Source organism: Sceloporus undulatus, chromosome 1 (assembly GCF_019175285.1).
Source record: "Sceloporus undulatus isolate JIND9_A2432 ecotype Alabama chromosome 1, SceUnd_v1.1, whole genome shotgun sequence".
Classification (NCBI taxonomy): domain Eukaryota; kingdom Metazoa; phylum Chordata; class Lepidosauria; order Squamata; family Phrynosomatidae; genus Sceloporus; species Sceloporus undulatus.
In genome coordinates, this window is record NC_056522.1 from 241,772,985 (window position 1) to 241,798,276 (window position 25,292).

Consider the following 25,292-nt stretch of genomic DNA (forward strand, 5'->3'; position numbering starts at 1 on the left):
CCCGGGCACGTAATGGTGTCATCGCAGCTTCACCGCTTCCAGATGGGATGGTGCAGCTGCAACATCACCATGCTGGCTCTGACACTTTGTGGCGTCACAGCGACATGGCAAAAAGGAGCCGCTTCCGGGTGCTCCTGTTTTGCTCCGCAGGAGTGCCGTGCAATTTGGTTGCTGCGGCGCTCCTGCAGAGCAAAGAGAGGCGCCAAGGAGGCGCCTTTCTGGTGGTGTGTACTCCTCCTATGTTCTTTAGTTTCTTTTTAAGTGAATTGAACTCCCAAGCATTCTGATTTTAAATTTTCATACACACATACACATTTTCAGAGGTGATGCGGTCAGCCCTTAACCTGTCCTTGGGGGACGGGGAAAAGTTGTCCGATGAGCCTGTCAAAGTTGTCAAACCTTGGCATAGATCCATAATCTGAAAGGAAAAGAAAGATACTTTCTTGTCGAGAGATCCCATGTATGTAGTTTTTTTAGCACAAAACGGAAACTGATGAGGGGAAAGAAAAGCGTGCATGCTGGGACAGAAGTACATAGGGTTTCAGTGCTCTGTTCCTGTTGTACATAGATTTGTTTGGTTTTGTTTTATCATTTTGTAACTACATTTTGTAGAGACTTAACTATGGAGGCCAAGAGGAGTGTTCTCTTAAGTATTTTCTCTTTAAATTATATTAAAATGTATCAATTTCCAGCTATACAACCAAATTAGCAGGTGCATTTTTAATGTCAGTCTACAACCTCTTTTGTGGGGAGGGGCAATATGTAAATAACTGTTCTAAAGTTCACTTATACATTCTTTCATATACCAGGGCCTTGTCTGCATAGACCAAAAGGTCCACTCCCCTCACCTTCTGTTCTGGCATTGTTCTGTTTGGGTGATGAATGACCCAAACCCAGGGTTTCGGGTGAGCAATCTGACCAGTGTCTGGCACATCTCACACCAGAATCAGGGCATTAGTATGTTGAAATGAATTTTTAAGACTTACCTGTTGCTTTGGATCTTCCAGGAAGATCTGGAGCCCTCCGTTCCTGTGCTGTAGCAATTGTCTGTAAGCATGGGTCACTCGTTCTGAGATCAGAATAAGGTGCCCAGCCTAGGGCTTATTGCTGGACACCTCTTTTTGACCTCAGAAGTGAGTGACCCACAATGGCAATGGATGCACCAGGTGGCCCATTGGGATGCCTGTACAGGCAGCCACAGTGATGTCGGAATGGAGGCCAAGGTAACACAGGCAGATGGAGGTAGTCGCAGGGCCAGGATACTCTGAGCTACCCCTGGAGTATCCTGGCCAGTGCAGACAAGGCCCAGGACAATGTATAAGTCAAGGTCAGGAACAGAGGACTCCATGACCTGTGGATAGGTCGAGGGTAAAACATGGAGGCTCCTTCAGTGTGTGTATGTGTGCATATGACAAGAGAGACTCTCATTGAGGTTTTGTTGTTCATTGTTTCAGCTTTCATTTCAGCTAGACATGTAGGGGGAGATGGACTCTAAAAAAACAGCAATATCAATCAGGACTCTTTCTGCTTGGCTCCAGAGACAAACTCCTCTCTGCAGGGCATGGAGAAATCTGAAAGAGGTGTTATCACATTACCATAGTGACCCATAAATAAGTTGACCTGGGATTTTGAGGTCAATTTTTGTGCATAATTTTTAGACATATAGACAAGTATATACGGTAACACAATCCTTCCCTATTTGTTCCTTAGGCACTCTGCTGTCTTTACAAGGCACTGTGGCCATTCTTTACAGAGGGAGAGGAATTGGAGCCCCATTTCTAGGTGTCACTCCATGCACGGTGTTTTTAAGAGCATTTTTCTTTGCCACTTGCTTGACCCTGAGAGCAGTCCCACTGCTCTGCAAAGGCAGCTGTGGAATGCTCTGCCAAGCCCTATCAATTATTTAGTGTCAAAGAAAAAGACTTAATCTGTGTGATAAAAAGATGGATTTTATCTGGAGCATGTTCTCTTTTAAAAGTGATTTACACAACCAATCTCTCCAGGCCCTCTTTGCAATGTAATTATTTATTTTGTGTTAGCGGTCTTCCTTCACCTTGGGATATTTTTATCTTTTGTAGCCTTTAAATAGGAGAAGGGAAACCCACTAAGCCCCTATTGGTGATTTTTCAAAAGCTTGACTTGCAGATCTTAGAGTCTGTCTAAACTTTGCTTTAAAATGCTTACTCCATTCAAAGAATTATACATACATTGGATGGATGATGAGCTATACCCATCTTATTCACAATAATATTTGTGTCTACATGTAAGCAGAACACATCACATGTGCCAATGTGTGCTGTGATACACATGCACTTTTGTCCTGGGCACTGTGGTCAGAGAAAGACAACTACAGCTCTCACATGCTACAGAAGACAATGTATGACAGTGGTAGGGAACACATTCCCTTTTCAGATGTTGTGAGACTACAACTCCCATTAAGCCTAGTCAGCGTAGCCAATGATGATGGGTAGTGGTGGCTGCACTTCAGCAAAAGCTAGAGGGCCACAGGTCTGTGGGCATATAGTCATATATTTCATAAAACTAATAGTTTGTGCTATGGCAACATCTTTGGTTGCATCCACACTGTAGAAATAATCCAATATGGCACCATTTTAAGTGTCATTGCTCAGTGTTATGAAATTTTGTGAACTGGCACCAGAGGTCTCTGACAGAGAAGGCTAAATGTCTCAAAAACTACAGTTCCCCAAATTCCATAACACTGAATTACAGTTAAAGTGGTGTCAGACTGGACTATTTCTGCAATGCAGATGCAGCGTATAGGGGTTTCTAAACAACAAAGGCTGGAACCGCAATTCCAGCGGCCCCCGCGCCTCTTCCCTGCCTGGGATGCAGCCAGGGATGCCTCTCAAGCCGGGAGGAGGAGGAGGAGGAGGCCCGCTGACACCGCCCCCCCCCCCCGCTCTCCCTGGAACCGGCAAGAGGAAGACCCACCGGAAGAAACATTGGAATCTGGGATCTTGCGATGGAATTCACGGACTGGGTCGTCACACCAGACCCATTCGCACTGAGATCAACAGAGCCCCAATCCAGGATTTGCCAATCCCCTTCTCAGCGCACTGGCCAACACGCTCCAAAGAGGAGCGTGGAGTGTTGAATCCTGCCAATGCGAGGGGACTCCCCGGTATGATGGATTGTGTACGAATAACGTGATTCGAACCGCCCAGTGCAGAAGACCCCCAGTTCCACACTCGTCTGATAAGGGCTACTGTCTCAGCCAAAGAGGAGTGCAATGGCAAACTTTCTCTGGACAAATGTTGCCAAGAAAATTCCAGCCTTAGGGTTGCCATGAGTCAGAAACAACTGGAAGGACCACAACAATAATGTTCAACAGGGCTTCCACATGTACAAGTGTGTATAATCTTAACTTCCTAAACATTGTTTTAGGAAAACTCAATCAATAATAAGCTGGGCAAAAGAAAATCAGTTTTTGTTTACTTGTTGTTTTTAAACAGTTTTTTTCAGGCCATGGCAAACATGCAGATACTTTCACAAAATCAGTTTGGCTTATGAGATTCTCTCATCTGAAATATGGTTGTGTGAATCATTTCTCCATTACAGTAGTCTGTAAATTCAGTCAGTAGTAGTGCTGAAAGAACATGCATGGGAGCTGACAGAAACTCCCTACAGTCTAGCTTATATGTAAGAACAGAGAGGTCTTTGTTGTGCTGTGGTAAGTGATATCCAGGCCTTCCTCTTTAGCTGAGACAGTGTGATTTTCCGAAGGTCAACCAGTAAGTCAACTAAGAACATGGAGGTCTTTGGTATGTTAACTCAGACCCAGGCTTAAGCATGGAGTTGGGCACCAATGCATACTATATCAGGGTGCAGTTATCTAGGAGAGTCTAGTGCAGCTTGCAGCTAGGGTGATGAGACAGAAATGAGGGCAAGGCTCTGGCAATTTTAGTAAAGAGAATACTGTAAAGCAAGTATATACTATACAACTGCAAACAGAAAGGAGACAAGTTTCACATGCTGTTAGATGGTCAACTGCATTCTCTTCTTTAAAGATAAGCCCCATGCATTGCAGTCTACACAGCAGCAGGACTTTCTCAGGGGCATTCAACACTGCCCGAAGCATTGGATCATTGAGAATGGGCTAATACTCAATGGTCAAGCAATTTAGAGAGTGTTGTCAACAACTCCAGTGATTTTTGTTGAATGCCCTTGAAGGCCAGCTCCTTTACAGGGTGAAATGCAAAGGGCTTTGAAGAAGCAGCAGCAGCAGCAGCAGCAGCTGACCATCTAACAGCACGTGGAGCTTGTCTCCTTTGTATTTCTTCAGTGACAAACCTTGAGTAAAGAAGAAGATGAAAGTCTTCCTAACCAGCAAAGAGAGGCATTAATACAAAATGCATGGTAAAAGAGAAGTAAAAGACAAGAAACAGAAAGATAGATAAGATGTTAAAAATGTGTCATAGCTTTCTGTTACTGATTAGGTCATGTGGCAGTTTCAGCAAAGGAATGAAACTTCTGTTTGTCCCTATGACTTCTTCTTCCATATTTAACAAAAAGAAAGGAAGAAAAAGGACAGTGATACTACAAAATAAACACAACTTTTCCTGGCTAATACCCTACTCGATCTTTAGTTTTGAAAATATGGAGCATAATAACATGCTGTTTGAAGACGGCCGTTAGCATCAAAAATGGCATATAAAGTGAGTAAGATCTTTACAGGATGCGTCTGATGTGAGACAGCACAATTCCACTTGGCTCTGTTCTTGCTTTTGCTCTGTCAGTCAATGACAACCTGCACATTTATAAATCCTTTGAGTGTAAACCAAACATTTGGAAGTCTCTTAAGTCATCAAACAAGGTTTCATACCATTTTGGGGGGTGTACCTTCCTATGTTGTCAAGGGCAGGAATTACAACACAAATAGAGGAAAGGCAGAATGCACTTGAACTTAGAACTTTATTGCACCCGCTTTTTTCATACTGGAAAAGGATGTTTGTGTGTGCGCACGACCGCCCTAAAACGGATTTTACCTCACACCAAAGCATCCTCTAAAAGGCCCTGTTCCGTTACCCGGCACCCAGCCGTCCCCGTTCAGTGCTGACGGGCACCATTTTTGCCTGATGAAAACGTTCCCATAACGTTGAAAAAAGCGGGTGCGATAAAGTCCTTAGAGTATCAGGGCTGCAGGACCCACTAAAGCAACTAAGGTCCAAAGCACACTGCAGAAATAGTCCCATTTAAGCCTGCTTTAACTGCCCTGGCTCAGTGCTAGGGAATCCTGGGAATTCTAGTATATTGTGGCCCCAGAGCTCTCTGACTGAGAAGGCTAAATATCTCACAAAATTACAGTTCCCAGAATTATTTCTCTAGTGTGTTTTCTAGTCTAGTCAAGTACACGAGAGGCATTTAGTAAGGCCACAAAAATTTCAGCCACACATCTAGTGCATCTAGTACAAGTACCAGTTAAACCGTTTTACACCTAGTGAGAAAGCTTTTAAGGGGGGGAGCTTTCCAGCTGCATCCCTGCACACAAGTCACAAAGTATTTCTCCTCATTCTGCCTTCTCACTAGCATCTGCTTCCATGAGTGTCATTTCAGAGGAATTGATCTAAGTTTGGTAGCCAGTGACAGAACTGGTGCAAATGTAATGCTGAGATTTCATTAATCAGGTTTCATTAGCTAGTTTGGGATTAACCCACAAGAGTGAATATGCCTTCTTCTGAATGAATGTTCTCCTACATTTAACTGCAGTTATGCTCACATTATACCTAAAACCCTACACTAGCTTTTTAAAAAACCTTGCTACTTTCAATGAAATAGTCTTCTGCATAGGCATAGGTAGGATTCTGCCGTAAATGTGGCTAAACTTAAACAGGTGTCTCACTTAACCAGGATTCCTAACTAAGTTCAATACTGCTTCACCTCAGTGTCTACAAAATCATGTTTCTTCAACCATGTCTGAGGCAGCAAGAGGAAATTTTCTCTAAGGAGAAAGCACATGACCAGAAGGCTTGTGCCTGCTCCTGGTCGTCTGGACTGCCCCTTTATCTGCCATGAACTAACCCTAGAAGGGTGAGGCTAAGGAGCCTGAAATACCCGAAACAAAAATGTATGCTAGGATACAAAATGGCTATTTGGATTACGATTAAAGAGTACCACTACATTATGCTGTTGTTGTGTGCCTTCAAATCATTTCCGACTTATGACAACTCTAAGGTGAATCTATTATGGGGTTTTCGGGGCAAGTTTCTTCAGAGGGAGTTTGCCATTGACATGCTGAGGCTGACAGTGTGACTTGCCCAAGGTCACCCAGTGGGAGACAAAAAAAGGGACAAGCCATTTTGAGCACTGAAAAACACATTTATATCCTTGAAAGCTCATGCTAAATTAAAAGCCAGTTAGTCTTAAAGGTGCTGCCACATTTCTTTTTTTCCCTTCCCTTCCCTTCATCTTTTTATAAGAAAACCATGCAGTTTTCAGACTATTTACAATTAGGGACTCACTCTGTGAAAAATTTGTACACAGAAGTACAAATTTGCATCGAAGTATTATTTTCTGCACATAAAATGCTGTTTTCCATGCAAATCACCAAGGTGTGAATTTTGTGCAGAAGGAGTCCCCAGCATTTTCAGTGCATGAAACAGCTTTTTCTGCACAGGTAATAATATTATCTTTGCAGAAATATCATCTTCTGTGCAAAAAATGCTGTTTCCTGCAAAGAATAAGTCCCAATCTGTAAAGAATCTTGTCAATTCAGGCTTTTTCTCATCAGGGTTTCTTGACACTCAAACCCCTTGTTTGTTGATTATTTTTGAAATATGTTTTTAATATTCTTCCTACAGCAATAAGTTCTAATTTACAATTCTTCTTTGTTTATTGACCACTCTTATACAACTCCTCCAGATACGAGAACAACATGAGAGATGTGGTCTCAGAGTGCTTATGAAATGTTTCAGGAGCCCAAAAGTCATGGAAGGTGCAGAAGAGGCCTGAAAGTTAGTACAAAATCTTATGTAGTGTGAATAAGAAAAGTGCAAAAGTCTGTACATGGTTTCCATTTCCTTTGCACAATATTTTCATCTACTCCAGCAGAGGAAAAAAGTTTAGAGGTTTATATCAATGTATATAACTATCTCTTAGGTTTCCCATTTCTAGCAAAACCAGGCAAACAGTTCTTTAGAGGAGTCATTGGTCTGTCAAGGAGGGTAGGTCTGATGGCTTAAGTGGCAGTTTCTATTTTCTTATTCCTTTAATTCTAAGGAGTACATGCACTGTTGTCATTTTTACACTGGTTTGTTTGTGTAAGGGCTACTGTTGCTCTCCCTCCCTTCCACCTTCTCTTCCCACATACATGGCTAGAGTTTAAAGATTTACTTTTTAACAACTGCAGTCCCCAGAATCCCCCAGTACACTGGACATGCTGGCTGGGGTATTCTGGGAGTTGTCCAAAAACTAACTTGTCCAAGTATTCACATGACTGCCTTTCCTATGGTCTTTATGGTTTCTGGGGGAGAGGGATTAAGCCATTTGTTCTCTTACTAGATTCCCTGGACATCAGTAGGAAGTGTTTATTTTCATTTACATCCTTCTGTCTGATTGTTGGGGCTGAACAGTTGATTTCTACACTTGATTGGTAGATGTGAAATATTAAACCTCTCTGGGACAAGAGAGCAACATAGAGGATTTGAGACCTGGTGACCCAAGGCTAGATTTTTGTCTCAAGTGGCAGATTTGGGACAGGTGAAAGAGCAAGCATGTACCTGTCTGCTACTTCCACTCCCCCCCCCCCCCATCTTTCCTTCACCAGCTGCCACAGCTCAAGAGTGCTGCTTCCCTTACTTAATGGTCATATTGGACTAGTCCTGTTTGCAAAGCTACCCATTTCTTTCTCTCAGGCTACTGCCACACTGCAGAAATAATGTAGTTTGACACCACTTTAACTGTAATGCCTCTCCATGTCTACATGATGAAAGGTAAGCCAAAGTTTGGTGCACACTCCATTTTACCTTAGGATTCACATGGAACCATAACATAAAGCAGATAGTTGTGCAAGATGCAGACATTTCACAGCAGAAATTCTGAGTTATCATAGGGCCAATTTAGACAACAACTTTGGGCAAGCTGGCCTACAGTATCAAGCAGAAATAAGGTATGCTTGCTTTTCCTGCCCACCAGCACCTGCATGTCCCTATAGTGCTGGCATATCCAAAGTTGGTCATTTCTATAACATACCCTCTGATATTTCACAGATGAAAACCAGGACAAGCAACATCTGAGTGTAATCAAGATTGCAAAAGTTATTAATGAAGAACACATAAGCTAGGGCAGTGATGGCGAATCTTTTAGGAGCCATATGCCCAAATTAAAAGGTCTTCTGGCACTGGGTATTACCCAGTGTTGGGGTAGGACTTCCAGGGCAGGACTTCTCCCCCCACCCTCTAAGGCCTTTAGCTGCCTCTCCAGAGACAGCTGAAGGCCTAGGGGGCAAGGGGGGGAGAAGAGAAACAGGCACACACCTCTTCCTCCTCCTCCTCCTGTCCTTGGCCTTCAGTTGCCTCAGAAGAGACAACTGGAGGCTGAGGAGGGTTGGGAATAAGAAGAAGAGGCACATGCCTCTTCCTCTTCCTCCTCCTCCTGTGCCATCCCCAGCCTTCAGCTGCCTCTGAAGAGGAAACTGGAGGCCAGGGAGGGTCCGGAAGAAGGAGAAACAGGGGCACACCTCTTCTTCCTCCTCTCCCCACTGCATGCCAAGGGAAATGGCATTGCATGCCATCTTTGGCACACATGCCATAGGTTTGTCATCACTAAGCTAGGGGTTTCCTTTTGCCTGAGTCTACAGGGAAGGGAAAGATTCTTGGACTGGATGGCCCTTGTGGTCTCTTCCAACTCTATAATTCTATGATTCTGCCCCCTCTTCTCCTCTTCCCTACTAAGTTAGATGAGTGCATGTTACATCCTGTCAAACATAGCACAGTGGGCCCACAGACTGGGAGGCTAGCAATATGGAGATTCAACCATTCACAGATCTCCATGTTATACGCTGGAAGCCGCATCTGGAAAAATGCTTACACGCCCCGGAAGAAGTAATGGCATGCTGTGGGCAAGAACCCCATTACTTCTAATGGGACTTGAACATACGTGTTTTTTCCCTTATGTGGAGGGGGGTGTGTCTGAAATATACTGTTTGCATATGGACACACTGACATCGACATATGCACATCACTGCCTAATGAATAGTATAAGGCAATACTATCCACTTTTTTCCCATCCACAAGGCCCTCTCAGACCGAACCCCTGCAGATTGGAAGGGTCCACTGTATATATCATTTTTTCACACTTCAAGTTTGGTTGTGTGTGGAAAGTATGGTAAAAAGGTGGACTTTATGATTTCTATTTCAACACCATATGTGTTTATAAGTAAGGTATAGCCATAGCATGGTAAACAAATGCATATAGCAAGAAAAACAAAACATGTTATGGGGCAAGAAAAAAACTTCATGTGATCTGAGAGGGGATGATTATGATGAGGATTTATTACTATTACTATAACTATTATTATTGGCCTCATGTATGGCAGTCTTTTAGATCCTCAACATGAAAGAGCAGTCTGCCTACTTGAATCCCATAGGGGAAAAAACTCAGAACCTTCTTAGACTCTATAAGATCAATGTACACTGTACCGTATTACATCCTGGCCATTCTGTACTTAAAGCAGATGTGGAAGATGGTGGGCTCTGTTTAATCAATTGAAGCATTAATTTCTGAGAAATATTACCGAGCAGAAAGAGTATGTCCTGGTTTTCATTGGCTCCAAGCTTGGCTTTCCCATGTTTACGCCAAATGACTTGTTGGACTTCATTATACACCAAGTATTTCTATAGATCAGAGGCAGTGAGACCCATGCAACTAACATAAAATAAATTACCACCTCATGATAAATGGTTCTATTAGCAATCCAGATTGTTAAACTCTGATAGAACAGAATGGAAGGAGCACCGGCCCATTCATTCTCCCTCCGGCAGATACCAAGTTGTAAATAGGTTATTTTGTGTGTAAATAACACATTAAAACTCAGCATTAGCCGTGTCTTTTGATAGAGAGGAAATTGTTCCAAATAAATAATCCCAGACAGGAATGTAAAATAAGCCAGATTTAATAGTGCATGCCTCCCGTAGCCGTGTTAAACATGACTAAAATGATAAACCCCAGAATATACTAATAGTAAACCATGCTCTGACATCAAAGTAATGAGGCTATATTTTTACCCAGCTTTAGAAATACTAAAATTAGTCTTGACAGAACCAGACACCAAGAAAAAAATGCTGCCAACATAAACACCATCAATTCACCAGACTGGTATTTGTGTCATAAGGGGGTTGCTGTGTTATGGGGTAAAAATGGTGTTTCTTGAGCATTGTTTCCAATAAAGTACTTGGCACTCCAAATTAGACCTGAAAGAAATATTTTCAGATGGTTGAAATCATTGCAATTTCCAATGTCACTAGCCAGATTTTTTTAAAAACAACAACAACAAATAATCCAAATTCAGATTCTTATCTCAAAACTGAAATTTTACTTCAAAATGTGTAGTTTCAGACACAGTATCTTTTGCTTGTTTTGCTCTCAGCAGAATTCAGAAATGAAATCTCACAAGCAGACAGCTATTACATATTGAATACTATTGCATAAGAACTAGCAAGAATGGTAGATTCAAAAGAAAACAGTCAGATATTGTGTGTGTATGCCGTCAAGTCACTCGTCAATATACTGTATGTCAACCCCATGAATTTCATAGTGTTTTCTCAGACATAGCAGCTACCAAACAGTGCAAAACACTGAATACGATAAGATGCCAACCATTTGGTATTATCAGGTATGGCACACCACTCCTTTTCATACAGACAGGAATCTTGGAATTTCTTGGAAGCTTATCAGGAGATTCCTCACTAAGGAAAAATTAACTGTGGGCACCGCTTTTTACTGCCATAACATTTTGAAGCCTGAGTCTCTATTAAGAGTGCACCACCATATTTTACTACCATAAGAAAAGAAACAGAAACTCTACAAATGTTCAGACAATGCTACCACCATGATTATGGCCGATTTTGGAATAGGATTGGATCCACTTAGTACAGTCGCCCCTCCTAACTCACGGATCTTAGATTTGCAACCTTGATTATGCGGGGAGGGGCGACCTCAATTCATTCTAATGGTGCACGCACCTGGGCCATGCGCACAGAGGCACACCCTATTCAAGCCTTTGAGGCTTGAATTTGCACGAGCCTCTGTTTTTGTGTGTGGGGGGGGGTCTGTAATGGATCCCTCGGGCAAACGGAGGGCCAACTGTAGTTGCATGGAAGGCCAGGGAACACCACAGATCTGCAGATAGGACTAGAAAAAAATATGCCTGAAATCCTGGTGAGTCAGTACAAATCAGAGTTGACAATACTTGGCCAGAGTGGCCATTACAGGGCAGCTTCCTATGTTCCTCTGTCAATTTGGAACTGTATTAGGCTATCAAATCATGCAGAATAGTCATCTAACATGTCAGTGGTCATATTTCTTTAACCCTTTCAATTGAGGTTTCCCAAACTGCTTACAGACCACAAACAAGATCTACAAGATGGCTGAAGATAGGTATATGAAATACTTACATCTCCCATAGCCACTGTTTTCTGCATTAAAATGATGTTTTATTCTCTCTCTGAAGCCCCAAGTAAATTCTGTGAATGCATTTTTCAAGGGCAGGGGAATCCTAAAATGAGAAAAATCTTGAAGCAGCTGATCATTTCCCCCCATGGGATGTTTTGATGTGTTGAGACACTCTTTCTTCCTAAAGGGAAGGAAATTTGTGACTACAGTGGTGCCTCGGGTTACGAAATTAATTCGTTCCGCGGCCGCTTTCGTAACCCGAAAAGCATTCGCAAGTCGAAATGCCATAGCCGCTAATGGGGAAAAGCCGCGATTTCGTGCGAAAAAGCCGAAAAAAGCACCAAAAAATTTTTCGTAACCCGAAAAAACATTCGTAACCCGGAACAATTATTTCCTATGGGATTTTTTCGTATCCCGGAAATTTCGTAACCTGGGTATTTCGTATCCCGAGGTACCACTGTATTCCTTACCTTCAAGGCTTCAACACAGGAAAATGCAGTTACACACCAGCAGCTATGCCCCCATTTCAGGAACCAACAATCTCAGGGAGAAAACATTACTGTGATACTGGTCCTAAAGACAGAACCTAGTCATTTGGACTTCAACACCTAGAATCCTCCAGCCAGCATGGCTATGAGTCATGCTGGCTAGGGATTCTGGATGTTATAGTCCTAAAATCAATTTCCCAAGCTCTGCCTTTAGGGCCAATAGTAATTTCTGCCAACAGGATCTGGAAAAGTTACTGGTTTCAGCATCCATGTATAGTGATATTGCCAGTTCAACATCCCAGCTTTTAGATTTCCAGGTGAAAACCTGCGACTCGGGGCAGCTCTTAGTGATGTCATTAAGCATATACATTAAGAACCAACCACAGTTATTGACAAAAATTGGTGTGTTTTAATAGTCTGAACATGGGACTATGACTCTGGATACCAGGATTTGACTCCCCACTCAGCCATGGGAACTCTCTGGGTGTTCTTGGGCAAGTCACATTCTCTCAGCTTCAGAGGAGAGCAAAAGCAAAGTTCCTCTGAGAAAATCTTGCCAGGAAAACTCCATGATAGGTTTGCCTTAGGGTTACCATAAGTCAGAGACAACTTGAAGGTACACAATAGCAACACTTGCTAAAAACTTGTCATTCAAATACATACACACAAAGAATATATTTTCCTGTTTGGAAAAAATAAGGCCAAAATCTTAACTAAAGCGTACACTGTTCCCAGACTAAGGTGAAATGAAGGAGTTATTCTTTCTCACTTACATAGGGATACAGGATAAGGAACATTCAATTGAACCTAGTACTTCAAGCCAGAAGGTGAATGCAAAGCAAAGTTAAGAGTGAGCCTTAGTGCCACAAGACTGGGAAGGAGAAGAAAGCTAACTAAGGATTTTTTCACACGGGGAAAATTGGAAGGTTAAACCGGTCACAATGCAGGGTCCTCCAAGGCATTAGGGACAATTTTGCAATTGCTTACAACGCTGTGCACAAACTGATCAGAATCCAGACAGAAAGTGAGGTGAATCAGGGAATAAGCATTTTTGCAAAAATACCATGTTTTCATTTTCAGTTCATTCACTAATTTGCTTTCTTCACAAAATCGGAGCCATCTGAAAACCATGTCCCCAATTCTCCCTGTTCCCAGATTTCCCATGGTTCTTTGATGTGCTAAGGAGAGGGAGACAGCCTTGTTCTTAAAGGGACACACACACAACACACACACATACCCCTCTTCCTTTGCGCAGCTGCTCTCCTCCGCCTGTAGGGAACAGCTAGTGGGAGAAGGCAGAAAGAGAGAGGACATTATGGAATTCCTCCTGTACAGGAGGGAGAAATGGAGGATACGTCCAGGAAAAGGAGGGCATCTGGGAGTTTCATCCCTCAATGAAACCAGGCAGGTTTACGAACCAGCCCCATCCTCTTTCTCTTTAGTGTGTGTGTGTGTGTGTGTGGTTTTACAGGAGTTTGCAAAAGGAAACCAAAGCCTGTCTTCCTCTGAAACAGCTTCTAGAGCAAAGAGGATTTTCCTCTCTTCCCTCTCAGGAGATGTGTGTGAGCGCACTGGTGGAAAAGACAGTTTGGAGCATGTGCAAAAAAGTTATTTCCAAGCTAGCAATGGGATTTGTCCTCATCTGTATGAAACCCAAATTTGCTTTCAACCCACTTTCTTGCCTAAGTAATGTGCTTTTAACTCCTTGTTGTGCTCTGTGTGTGATAAGAATTAGCAAATTTGCTTGCTTCTCCGGGATGCCAAAACTTTAATCATTTTCAGGATGGAAGCACATAGGCCCCTGTGTGAAAAAGTCCTAAGGAATGAAACAGACGCCCTGGTTTAGCTGAATTCACACTGGCTTAGGGTGTTTAGATGTGCTACACCCCCCAAGCCATACAGAAGCTGTGTTGTCGATTACACACCAGCTGGCTTTTATCCCACTTGAGAATGTGGCATTTACATGCCACTTGCCCCAGAAATGGTGAAAAACTGGCTCTAAAGACAAATGGGGGGCTTTTTTCTGTCCCAGATAAGAGCAGGTTTGTTCTGCTCCTATTTGGGGTGGAAGATGGCTGGATTAGGGCCACACATCTGTTTGCCACAGCCCCAATCCAGCCTAAATGGGCCAGCTGTTTCGACCCTAAGTAAATGCACAGATCCCTGCAGTGTCTTTGCAAGTTGCATCACCAAATTAATTACGGTAAACCTTGCCAACTGTAACAAGCCGCTACTCTACCAGTGAGTTGGAGATCTGCACACAGCATTTTACTTTTGCCCAGAAGCCTACCAACATCTGGATTTTTAAAGCACAATTTTGTAAGTGGAGAATATTGAATAATACAGTCTTCCTACTCTGGTGCTTTCCAGGTGTTTCAGACTACAAGTCACATTGGACATCCTGGCTAGAGGTGATGGGACTTTTTGGCCAAACTATCTTGAGGGCTGTTTGGAAATGCTGAGTTAGAGCCAAGTTTAATGGACATTTCTGGTAGTTTTTTCTACTATTTTCTTTCTGTGAAGAGATAGAATGATTCCTTACATGCCATTACCCAAAGCTTTTCTCACAATTCCTCTGACATCTTGGAACAATTTTCTTCTCACTTTTCAACTTAAAAAAAGAAAGAGGCGAACAATATTGAGTTTATAATCAACTTCTTTCTAAGTGGATAACCCATTGCTAATGCTAGCCATAGAGGGAAAATATGTTTCTCTCTTGAAACTAATATAGGTTAGGAAAATAAAGGTCTAGCATTAGATTAGAACACAGCTGTACAAATATTAGCATAGTATCAGTAATTACCATTTGACCTGTGATGGGTAAAAAAGATAAAGAGAAATTGTAATGATGACAGAGGTGAGCAAGTGCTTAACATAACCATGTATTCACTATATAATCAGTATGCAATAAATATCTTACACATCCTGGGGTTGAACCCAGCATTTCTTGGGTCCTAATCCAGCACTCTGCAGATTCCACAGAGGCTTGTCTCCTTTCTCTAACACCATCTCTTGGTGAGCTCACAGTTTTTCTATGTTTTATCCATTCTAAATGGTTACTGCCAGTAAGCTCCTAGCAGGAACACCTTTAGGATAAAATATGGTGGTATTTTTGGAGCTCCCCTTTTGTCTTTGGCTCTGCCTGGCAATGCAGTGCTGCCACTGAGAATTTCTCTGGAATTCAGTTTGAGCCCTCAGGCTGAAAGACCTTCTTTACCCTTGCTATATACTGTATTCATAGTGAGCATCAGTGACCAAAACAACATCCCTGCTGCAGAGGGAAGTTTGGATGAACCACAAGGTTTGAAACAGTATTTGAGAAAATAGGGGGAAACCTTGTAGCTGGACACACAGAAGAAATATCTTTCTGGATTCCTTCTCTCTCTCTCTCTCTCTCTTTTTTTTTTTTTTTTTTTTTTTGTGCATCTGGCTGCAGAACATAGCCGAGGGAACATCCTTTTTAGAGATGCTTCCTACTTTTTATTTCCTGCTGCAGCTACCATCATTTTGCCCCCCCCACACACACACACTTCTCCTTATCACCCTTTGCTGCTCTTCCCCAATTTTTCCCTGTCTTTTTCTTTTATCTTCAAAAGACATGACATGACATGACATCCACATTTCTATTTCTTCATCAGGACCCTCTACATCCATATCAATGCACTGTGTGTTAGCTTCTCTTCCCTCGCTCCAAACACTCTCAGTTCTCTTAATCAACAGATAAACAATCTCCACACTTTGGCAATGATTCTATTTGGGCCCAGGATCTAAACTTCACAATGCAGAGACATCTCTCAAGAAATACCTTTCTAGCATTCTCCAGGGCATTTAAGTAACTTTTATTCTTTGCCAATGAAGTTTTATCTAAGAGATAAAATAACCCAAAGCACTAAGATTTCCATCTCTCCCCTCCCCTGGCAACTCTTGTCCTGTACATTTGAAGCTTCTGCAGCAAAACTGGCAAGTTTTCTTTGAACAAGTGAAATATTGATTTACACCTTTTGAAAATGGAAACAGCCAAAAGAAAAGAAAAATGGGGGAGCTTTTTTGCTTCTGCAAACAAGACCAAGTTATCTGCCAAATGGTAGAGAAGGTTTTTAAAAAAGCTGGTAGGAAAAACAAAACAAAACCTCTTTTTTCTATATTTTCCTGCTCTGATAAGTAAGTATGTGGTGCCAAGAGAAAAATATATTCTGATGCAGAGTATGTTGTGCAGTAGGAAATATTTTTTGACAGCAGCTGAAAAAGTTTAGACAGCTGAAGATGCCACTTGTCACATTCCAGTGGTCAAGTCCTGGCTAATTTGTTCCTTCACTGCCTGCTGTGCGAGGTCACTCCATCCCATACAATGAAAACAAGGAGATTGGTGTCTAACTAACATAAGCAAAAGTCTTATGATTATTTGTTGGCGGTGTTCCTATCCTACAACAAGAAACATCATCATCATTTTTACAATCCAGTTTCCACAATGTGAGATACAAAGGTTCATATGCAACATAATAAAAGACAAAGAGATGTGGGTGAAACATGCAATTTAGGAAAGGATTGCTTTCATAAGCATTACTTTCAGCCTTGAAGACTACATGTGATGCTAGCTCAAGAACTGAGAGCTTTGTGTATGTCCATGTTTATAGCAGTGATCTTGATAATGACCACATTTTTCCTCATTGTTAGCAGCATCCAGGAAACTGTGATTTCTATGCTGGGGAAAGGACTGGAGAGCCTTTAGCAGTAATAAGGATGGTGGTGGTGAGGATTTCCGTAGTGGCAGTGGGGATGTGTATCAAGGTGGCAGTTCATGATTCAAGGGGCTGCAGGTTATGTACTTTGGATTTAGGATAAGGTTATTTATTTATTTCACACTTTTCCCCAGATCTAGAACAGGCTTGTAAAACTATAACAGTTGCAAATAAAAAGAAATACAATGATCCCTCCACATTTGCTGGGGTCAGGGGTGAAAGACCCCCGTGAATGTGGAAAAACCACAAATAAAAAAACCTATTCTTTTTACTTGCGTGAACTCTCTAGAAATCTCCAGGTCCTCCAGTGCAAGTCTGTGATCAACATCCGCCTTGAATGTCTAGATTCTCCAGCATAACTCTATAATCAACTTCTGCCCGAGTTGAGATGGAGAACCTAGAGATTCCTAGAGAGAACATATTAATTAAATTTGCAGATAATCATATCCACAAAAGTCAAAGTCACAAATGTGGAGGGCTGACTGTATGGACAGAAAATACAAAAGATTTATTCTTAAAATATTATTAAGCTATCTATAAAATTAAAAATAAAAACACACCCATTAAAAATTTAAAAATACCATTAATATCCTTTCCCCTTTAAACCAACAAACTATTTGCTCCCAAAAGCCCATTGGAGGAAATAACTATTTGCATGTCAAAAGATGGTCAACTAGTAGGAACACTGCTGGGAAGCTCCTCTCTCATATCCCCATCAAATGTGTTGTGAGACAGAAAGAAGGATCTCGCCTGAAAATCTCAGATCACAGGTTGGCTCATATAAGTCAATATGGTCCTTTACATAGCCTGGCCCTAAGCCATGTAGTGCTTTATATATCCTATCCAGCACTTTGAACTGAGTTAGGAAACAAACCATTAGCCAATGGAGCTGTTTGACAAGGTGATCATGTGCTCCCTATTACCAGCCCTAGTCACAACTGTAGATGCTGCTGTTCAGGATAGTTGAAATTTTCAAACACTTTTCAAAGGCAGACCCACATGGAGTGGGTTACAGAATCCATTCATCTATGCAGTCTAGGCAAATTGAATTTTTTGGCTTAAACTCCAAGAATGCTAATGGCCATGCTGGCTGGGGGATTCCAGCACTGGCAACCTGTGAAGAAGGGAGATGAGGAGGAGGAGATGTCTCTCTTTTCAGACTATGGGCTGTTGATAGATTCAGCAGATTCAGGTAGATTAGTTGAAAGGAATGACTTTCCCAAGCTTCAAGGGAAAAAATCAGAATATTACCACAAAAATAATCAAAATAGAAAAATCTGCATCATGTACAGATAGGGTTGCCATACGTCAGGACCTCCAAACCGGGACAAATATAGGACAAAATTTTCAAATGTAGGACACTTTTTTGTGTCCTACATTTGAATAGGAGCCTTGCTGAGGGGAGGCTTTCCCTCCCGGCCTGGGACCCGGCCTCGCTGCTGCGGCAGCAATGGCGGAGCCCAAGCGGGGAGGGAATCCTCCCTTCAGAGAGGCTTTCCCTCCCGGCCTGGGCCCCGGCCTCACTGCTGCAGCGGCGGCGGCAGAGCCCAAGCGGGGAAGGAATCCTCCCCTCAGCCCAGAGGCGGGGGAAATCCCGGGGGCGGGGGCAAATCAGGGCAGGACTGTGCGGACCCGCCCAAAACCGGGAAAGTTCCTCCCACAGGCGGAATATGGCAACCCTATGTAGTGATGTCTATGGCTCACTTAGTACTCAAAGTGGTTTGTATGTATTTCCAAAGATGACATTTCTTACATCCTTGTAGGAAGTTCAGGTTTTTAAAAAGTTCCATCTTTTCTTTAATTAACTATTACTCTTAAGAAGTTATTGTCAATCTTTACAGATTGCCTCCAGATGCTTTCTGGATCAAACTAAGCAGCATGGGGCCATCTTGTTCTGAATTCACCTCATGTTCTCCTAGTAGCCATTAAAACAAAAACACCAGCCACTCTGTGATCAAGAGATAATTCAGCTAAAGAGCTCCAGATTTCGGGGATGCGGGCAGGGCTGTGACACTCTTCTGACAAGAAGAATATGTACATGTTCTCCAGCCTTATGCAGCTTATTAGTCCAATACTACATTTTCTTCCTTTTACAGCCTCAATCAAAATAAACCACATAACCTGTAAATGACAGGATTTTTTCCAGACTACAATATGTTTGCTTCTCTGTTCCCCTCCAATAATTTATCATCTTCCTCCTACTCTGGCATTTAGGAAACAGCACCATTTGATCATCAGTGCTATCTCTGGACATTGTGTTAGTAGAACACAGACCAGGGATGCTTTCTGTCAGGGTCCACTTCTGAACCACAGGTTGCCTAGTTAAGTATATCCATCCTGTGAATGCTGGGGATCTGTTTCCACTTCCAGGAATCTTCTAAGACCAAGAGCCCCAATAAACTCACCATATTCACACTTGGGCATATGCCTCTGTTCATATTAAATTCTAACAGGCTAATGAAAGAGAGCTCCTGTTGCTTTCAATGTGTGGGAAACAGGGGAAAAGAAAAGAAGTAGTACCTCCTTGGGTCACCACTGCTGTTGCTGCGGCTGAAGTTAATGGAATGGTTTTCTTCCCAATTTCATTAAAGCCATTGCCTGCCTCCAGAAGGGCAGTTTTTCCTTCTTTTTTCCCAGCTGTTGTTGAGGTGGATGTTTCCATCTTAGGCTTGCATATTCCAGTTTCCTGGTCCTTAAAAACAAAAACAAAAAAGGGAGGGAGTTCAATCATTTCCTCCATTAAAGATGTAACAAAGCTTGTTTCATGGAAGAACTTTCATCTCATTCCAAAAGATAATTAAAAACAATAACAATCTGCTTAATTACTCACAAAGTCTTTTTTAAGCTATTGTCATTATAACCAGAAAAGGCCTGAATCCAACAAATTTCCAGGCTTTCAACTTTTGCTACTTGGGGTTGCATTCATGCCAAAAGTTAAATTTATTTTCACATTTATTTATTTTTACAAAACTAAAGTAGAAGAATAATTCTGGTTTGGGCTTTTGTTTGATATGTGATGTCACTAGGTATCACCAGACTGTTTGCATCTTTTAATGGAAATTCTTTAAAAATTGTTCATACTCAAAGCCTTCATTAATCAGACAAATTGCAGAAAATTAAATAATTTTTTCCCATCACCCAAATGGCAAAATTAATTTTGGCAGGATAGTTGTGCCTAATACTTTTAAGCAAATAAAATAAGTAAGCTTGCTAAATGATTATACCAGTGGAAACATTTTTATTGCTGCTGTTGCTACAATGTGCCTTCAAGTCTTTTCCAACTTATGGTGACCCTAAGACAAATCTATCACAGGGTTTTCTTGGCAAGTTTATTCAGAGCAGGTTTGCAATTCCCTTGCTGAAGGTCACCAGTGGGTTTCCATGGCTGAACCAGGATTCAAACCCTGGTCTCCCTGTATCCTAGTCCAATGCTCAAACTATTAAATCATGCTGGCTCCAAGTTCTTCTACAGTCTCTCAAAATCATACATATAAGCAACAGATAGACAGAAAGGTTGCTAGCTTTATGTGACATCATTGGCCACTATCAATTAAATGGTAACTTTTACCAGAGGAAGAGCTACTCACACCATAATACTCAAATGACATCTGTATGTGTACAGTGGGCCCTTGGTATCTGATAGGACCCCCCGTGGCTACAAGAGTCCTGGTGGCATGGTGGTTAAATGCCTGTACTGCAGCCACTCACTCACAAACCATAAGGTTGTGAGTTCAATACCAGCCAGGGCTCAGGCTCAGCTCAGGCTTGCATCCTTCTGAGGTTGCTAAAATGGGTACCCAGCTTGTTGGGGGCAATTACACTTTAGGGAGTGCTTAAGTGCACTTAAGTGATAAGCGGTATAGAAATGTACTTGCTATTGCTATTGGATACCCAAATCCATGGATGCTCAATTCCCATTAAATACAATTGCATAGTAAAATGGTCTCCCTTACATGAAATGACAAAATCAAGGTTTGCTTCTTGGAATTTATATATTTTTTTAATATTTTCAAGCTGTGATGCTTGAATCCGGGGATAAAGAAGCTTTGGATACAGAGGGCTGGCCAAACTAAAATTCACTTTTCCTTATTAATATTGCTCATGCATTTTTCCTCATATATATATATATATATACACACACACACACACACACACACACACTCTCTCACACACACACTATTCATATGCCTATACCTATACCAAATTTATAGCACATTACACATACATCAGATTTGAGCATGTTACATAATTTAACAAAGAATAACTGAGACTTCTACACTCACGGATGCACATTGGAATCATCATTAAAAAGATGACAGATCCTTGAAATCTTAAGTGATTGGCAGAGGCAGAAACTACAACAGCCCTCAAAAGGGTCTACAGAATATGCAACGTTTACACTTTAACAGAGTTTGCAGGTATTGAAGTACACTGAGGACAAAGGGAAAGTAGGAAGAGATGAAGGAACTGTGACATTTTAAAAGTAAAAATAAGGTGATAGAAGATTAATCAGGACTCTCCCTGCCAATAGCTATGGTGCCAATGAAGTAATGAGTAATTCAGTGAGTTACTTCCTAAATTGTAGTAACAGCAAGAACTAATTAGCTTTGGGGTGATCAAAGTAGTGAGCAAGGTAACTAGTTATTTATAAAAAGTCACATTCCAAGCCAGCTTCTCCTAAATGGCACTATCAAATTTACACCAGAGCATCAAAGGAATTATTAAAGATTCTCTAGCTCTGAGGTAACCATGTGTTTCTGATCAATAAAACTTCTGTTTCATTGTTTGAATCTTCCCTGACAATCAAGTTCATCTTTGTTTGCATGAGAATCCTGCAGCAAGGGACTGGAGGACACAAATATAGCTCTCCCTGATCTAGAGACACAGTGCTATGAATGTGACATCTTGAGAGTTACTGGCCTCTCCAGGATAACTAACTATCCTGAAAGTGACTGGGTCCTCCATTCACATTTCACAATCCAGATGCCACAGTCTTGCTCAACTGAATTAAATTCAATTTGATTTGATTCCAAATTAGATTCTCCTAAAGCTTCTTAAGAAGCTCCAGCATTTCATGATGTGTGGCACCAATACAGAGATATGCTGACATGTCAAGGATTTCTCATGACTAATTTTCCATGATAAGTCATGACCAATTTCAACCACCTGACACTATCTTTGTCATACTTTTATTAATAAGGTTGCTAAAGTCTGTTTTAAAAAATGGCTAATAATAGCAGTGGAAGAATCTCTCTGCCACATAAGAATATATGAACCTGATGTTTTCCAAGCCAGATGACTGAAGAGCAAGAGTACATTTTCAAGGAAGCCAAATGCATTCCTTCATGAGAAATTATGACGCTACTTTCATAAAAACACACACAGTTCTTTCCTCCCCTCCTTCACCCACCTCTTACTTGTTATGCACTCTAGCTTTTTCCATGGCCTTGTGCCAGATAAAATTTATAAACTCAATGACAGATTAATCCTAAGGGAGAGCCATTTGGCATGGAAAAATCCAGAAGGAAACCTCCTTTTATTTATTGGTAAAGACCATTCAGAAGTAACTATACAGGAGAAGATGGTGTGCAATATGCAGACACAAGATTTTCCTCAGTCATTACTCAAAATTAGAAATCTCAGCTGCATTACCAAGTCTGCTCAACTATATAACTTTCTCTGCAGGCAGAAAGCTAGGCAATTGATTCTGACGCCAAGAGTGATTGTCACATCTTGAAACTGAAATATAATTCCAGCACGGTACTAAAATATTCAGAACTGCCCCAGATCTCAATAAGAAAACTGCTGTATGATTTGCCCTAAATGACCCCAGTATTTTAACAGCTGCATTATACATACTGAAAGGGAGACATCCCAGTGGGATTTTAAAAGAAAACAACTCATAAAAGCATATTCTCTGAAAAACAAAAGAGTTCTAAGCACTTCTCCAAGCATAGACTTGATCAGGACATAATGGTCAAAACAGGTTGCAAAAGAGTGAAACAAATCATTCATTTGGGAAGAAACAAGTATCCAGGGGAAATGTGGATGTTCATTTGTCTACTACTAGGAAAAGTGTAATCATTGCTTAAGTGGAGCTAGTTAAACACACACACACAATTTTTTGGAGACAAGCATTTAACAATGCCAAATTCGAATTTTTAAATAATGTTTCTAATGAGACAATAAAAAAACTTTCCATCAACACAACTTTATATTTAAAAGGAAGTTATAGCTTATCTGGAGTAGTTACATCTACAAAGAGGAGATGTATACCAGAGAGGAAGGGAGGGAGAGAGGATGGTTCTGCTGAATTCTGTCATTTCCCTCCTACACACACAGCTGTCTCTGTGAAGGATCATAAATAGTTGTTCCCTTACTGTTTCAGGGCAAGCACCAGCCAAAACTAAAGAGTACCACTGATTTAAAATGGCAACATACATGTTTAACTCTCCCATTGAAGTCACTGGACTTAAAATTCCTAATTTTGGCTTGGTGATTGATGTACTCTATATATATGGTCAAGGACTAAGATCTCCCAAGAATATCATCCTGTGTTCCACCAGTAGAAGCAACACATTATGCAGAAACAAGTAAGAGGGTCTTCTGTTTCATGGCACCTTGGATGTAGCATGCCCTTTCTTTGGAGACCTGACCATCTCAGATCTCAACAATATCTGATCATTTATAAAAAGAAAAAACAGCAAATAGCAGAAGGTCAAAGATCATAAAGTTGAAGGCTTTCATGGCCGGCATCTTCAGAGAATGCTGGAGAAATGTCAGAAAGAAACTCTGCTAGAACATGGCCACATAGCCCGAAAAACCCACAAAAAACTATCAAAGATCATATTTTCCCCTTTAAAAAATGGCTTCCAAGGTTAAGAATTCCTGATATTCATAAGTGGTCATTCAATAGTCAGTGTCTAATCAATAACAAAAAGCATTCACAAGGATGCGCCATGATGACATAAGATCAATTTGCACCTCATGAAACATGCTAACATACAAAACTGCAACCTTCTAAACAGTTTCTTTAGAGGAGATGGGCATTAATGCTGGCCTCATTTGGGCATCAAGTTAAAAGGTAGCTTTTCACCACAGCTTTTGGTAACCAGTGATAATGGCTTGAGTCTATCCCACTGGGTTATGACTCACTTTCTATTGTTTTAGTTTGTTGAATTATTTAGAATTTAAAAACACTTGACCAGAATGGAAACTGCAGTCAGGAGAAGATTAGGACTAGGAAGGGCAGCTATAAAAGAACTAGACAAGATCCTAAAGTGCAAAGATATACAACTGAACAGTAAAGTGCAGATTGCTCATGCCATCATATTTCCCATCACTATGTATGAGTGGAAGTGCTGGGTGGTAAAGAACGCTGATAAAAAGAAAATCAATTCATTTGAGATCTGGTGCTGGAGAACAGTTCTGCTGATATCATGGATGGCTAAAATGAAAAACAAATGGATACAAGAGCAAAACTGATCTGAACTTTCCCTAGAAGTCAAGGCACGTTACACACGTGCCTAAAGTGCGTATTAGGGTTAGGAAGGGGCGTATTAGAGTTACGAAGGGGCGTCACTTCCTGACACCCTGCAACCCTAGTACGGACTGAGTCCGTACAAAAATGGCGGCGCCTGTCGACACGGGGGCCACCATTTTGATGGCGCGGACACATAGCATCCAACCGTCGCACAGTGGAAGTGATGCCGCGATTGCGCAACTAGCATCTCGTGGTGCCACTTCCAGGGCACAAAAAGAAGCGCCATTTCAGTGCTTCTTTTCAGCTGCGCCCAGGAATTGCACGGTTTGGCCGCTGCGGTTCCCGGACGCAGCAACCGGCACCGCCAGCAGACCACCGCTTTTATGCGGTCTGTAACGCTCCCAAGATTACTAAATTGAAGCTGTTATACTTTGGTCACAACATGAGGAGACAAGATTCACTAGAAAAGATGATAATGCTTGGAAAAACAGAGGGAGGTAGAAAGAGGAGAAGACCACACACCAGACGAATAGACTCAATCAAAGAGGATACACCCCTAAGTCTGCAGTAACTGAGTAAATCTGTTGAAGACAGGGAGTATTGAAGACACCTCATTCACAGGGCCACCAGAAGTCAAAGTCAACTTAAGTGCCATTAACAACAATAACAATACATATAACAACAAACTATGGCTGAATTAAACCAAGACATAATTTCTCAAGCCACATATACAAGAAAAGGAGGGAGCATGCACTATATGATAGTGACAACCTTTATTTTCAAATTTGGGGAAAAAATAAACACCCCAGTTAACCTGGGCCCCAAATAGATGGGTAAAAAGTGCTGCCTTTAGACAAATCCAGGGATGTGGCATTCAAATGACACATGCCCCGGATTGGGCCAAAGTTGCACCATGGCCGCCCAAGGCAGCCCAAACCTGACTGTAAAGGAGTG

At 41.6% G+C, this 25,292-nt stretch overlaps 1 protein-coding gene across 1 annotated transcript in view; it reads right to left on the bottom strand.

Moving 5' to 3' along the window:
- Positions 1-25,292, bottom strand: part of GLI2 (GLI family zinc finger 2) — a 324,723-nt gene that overhangs the window by 236,557 nt on the left and 62,874 nt on the right. Inside the window, exon 2 of the mRNA XM_042445196.1 lies at positions 19,376-19,547. Within this exon, the coding sequence (XP_042301130.1) occupies positions 19,376-19,517 (142 nt within the window). The 5' untranslated portion in view covers positions 19,518-19,547. The remainder of the gene's footprint in view (positions 1-19,375; positions 19,548-25,292) is intronic.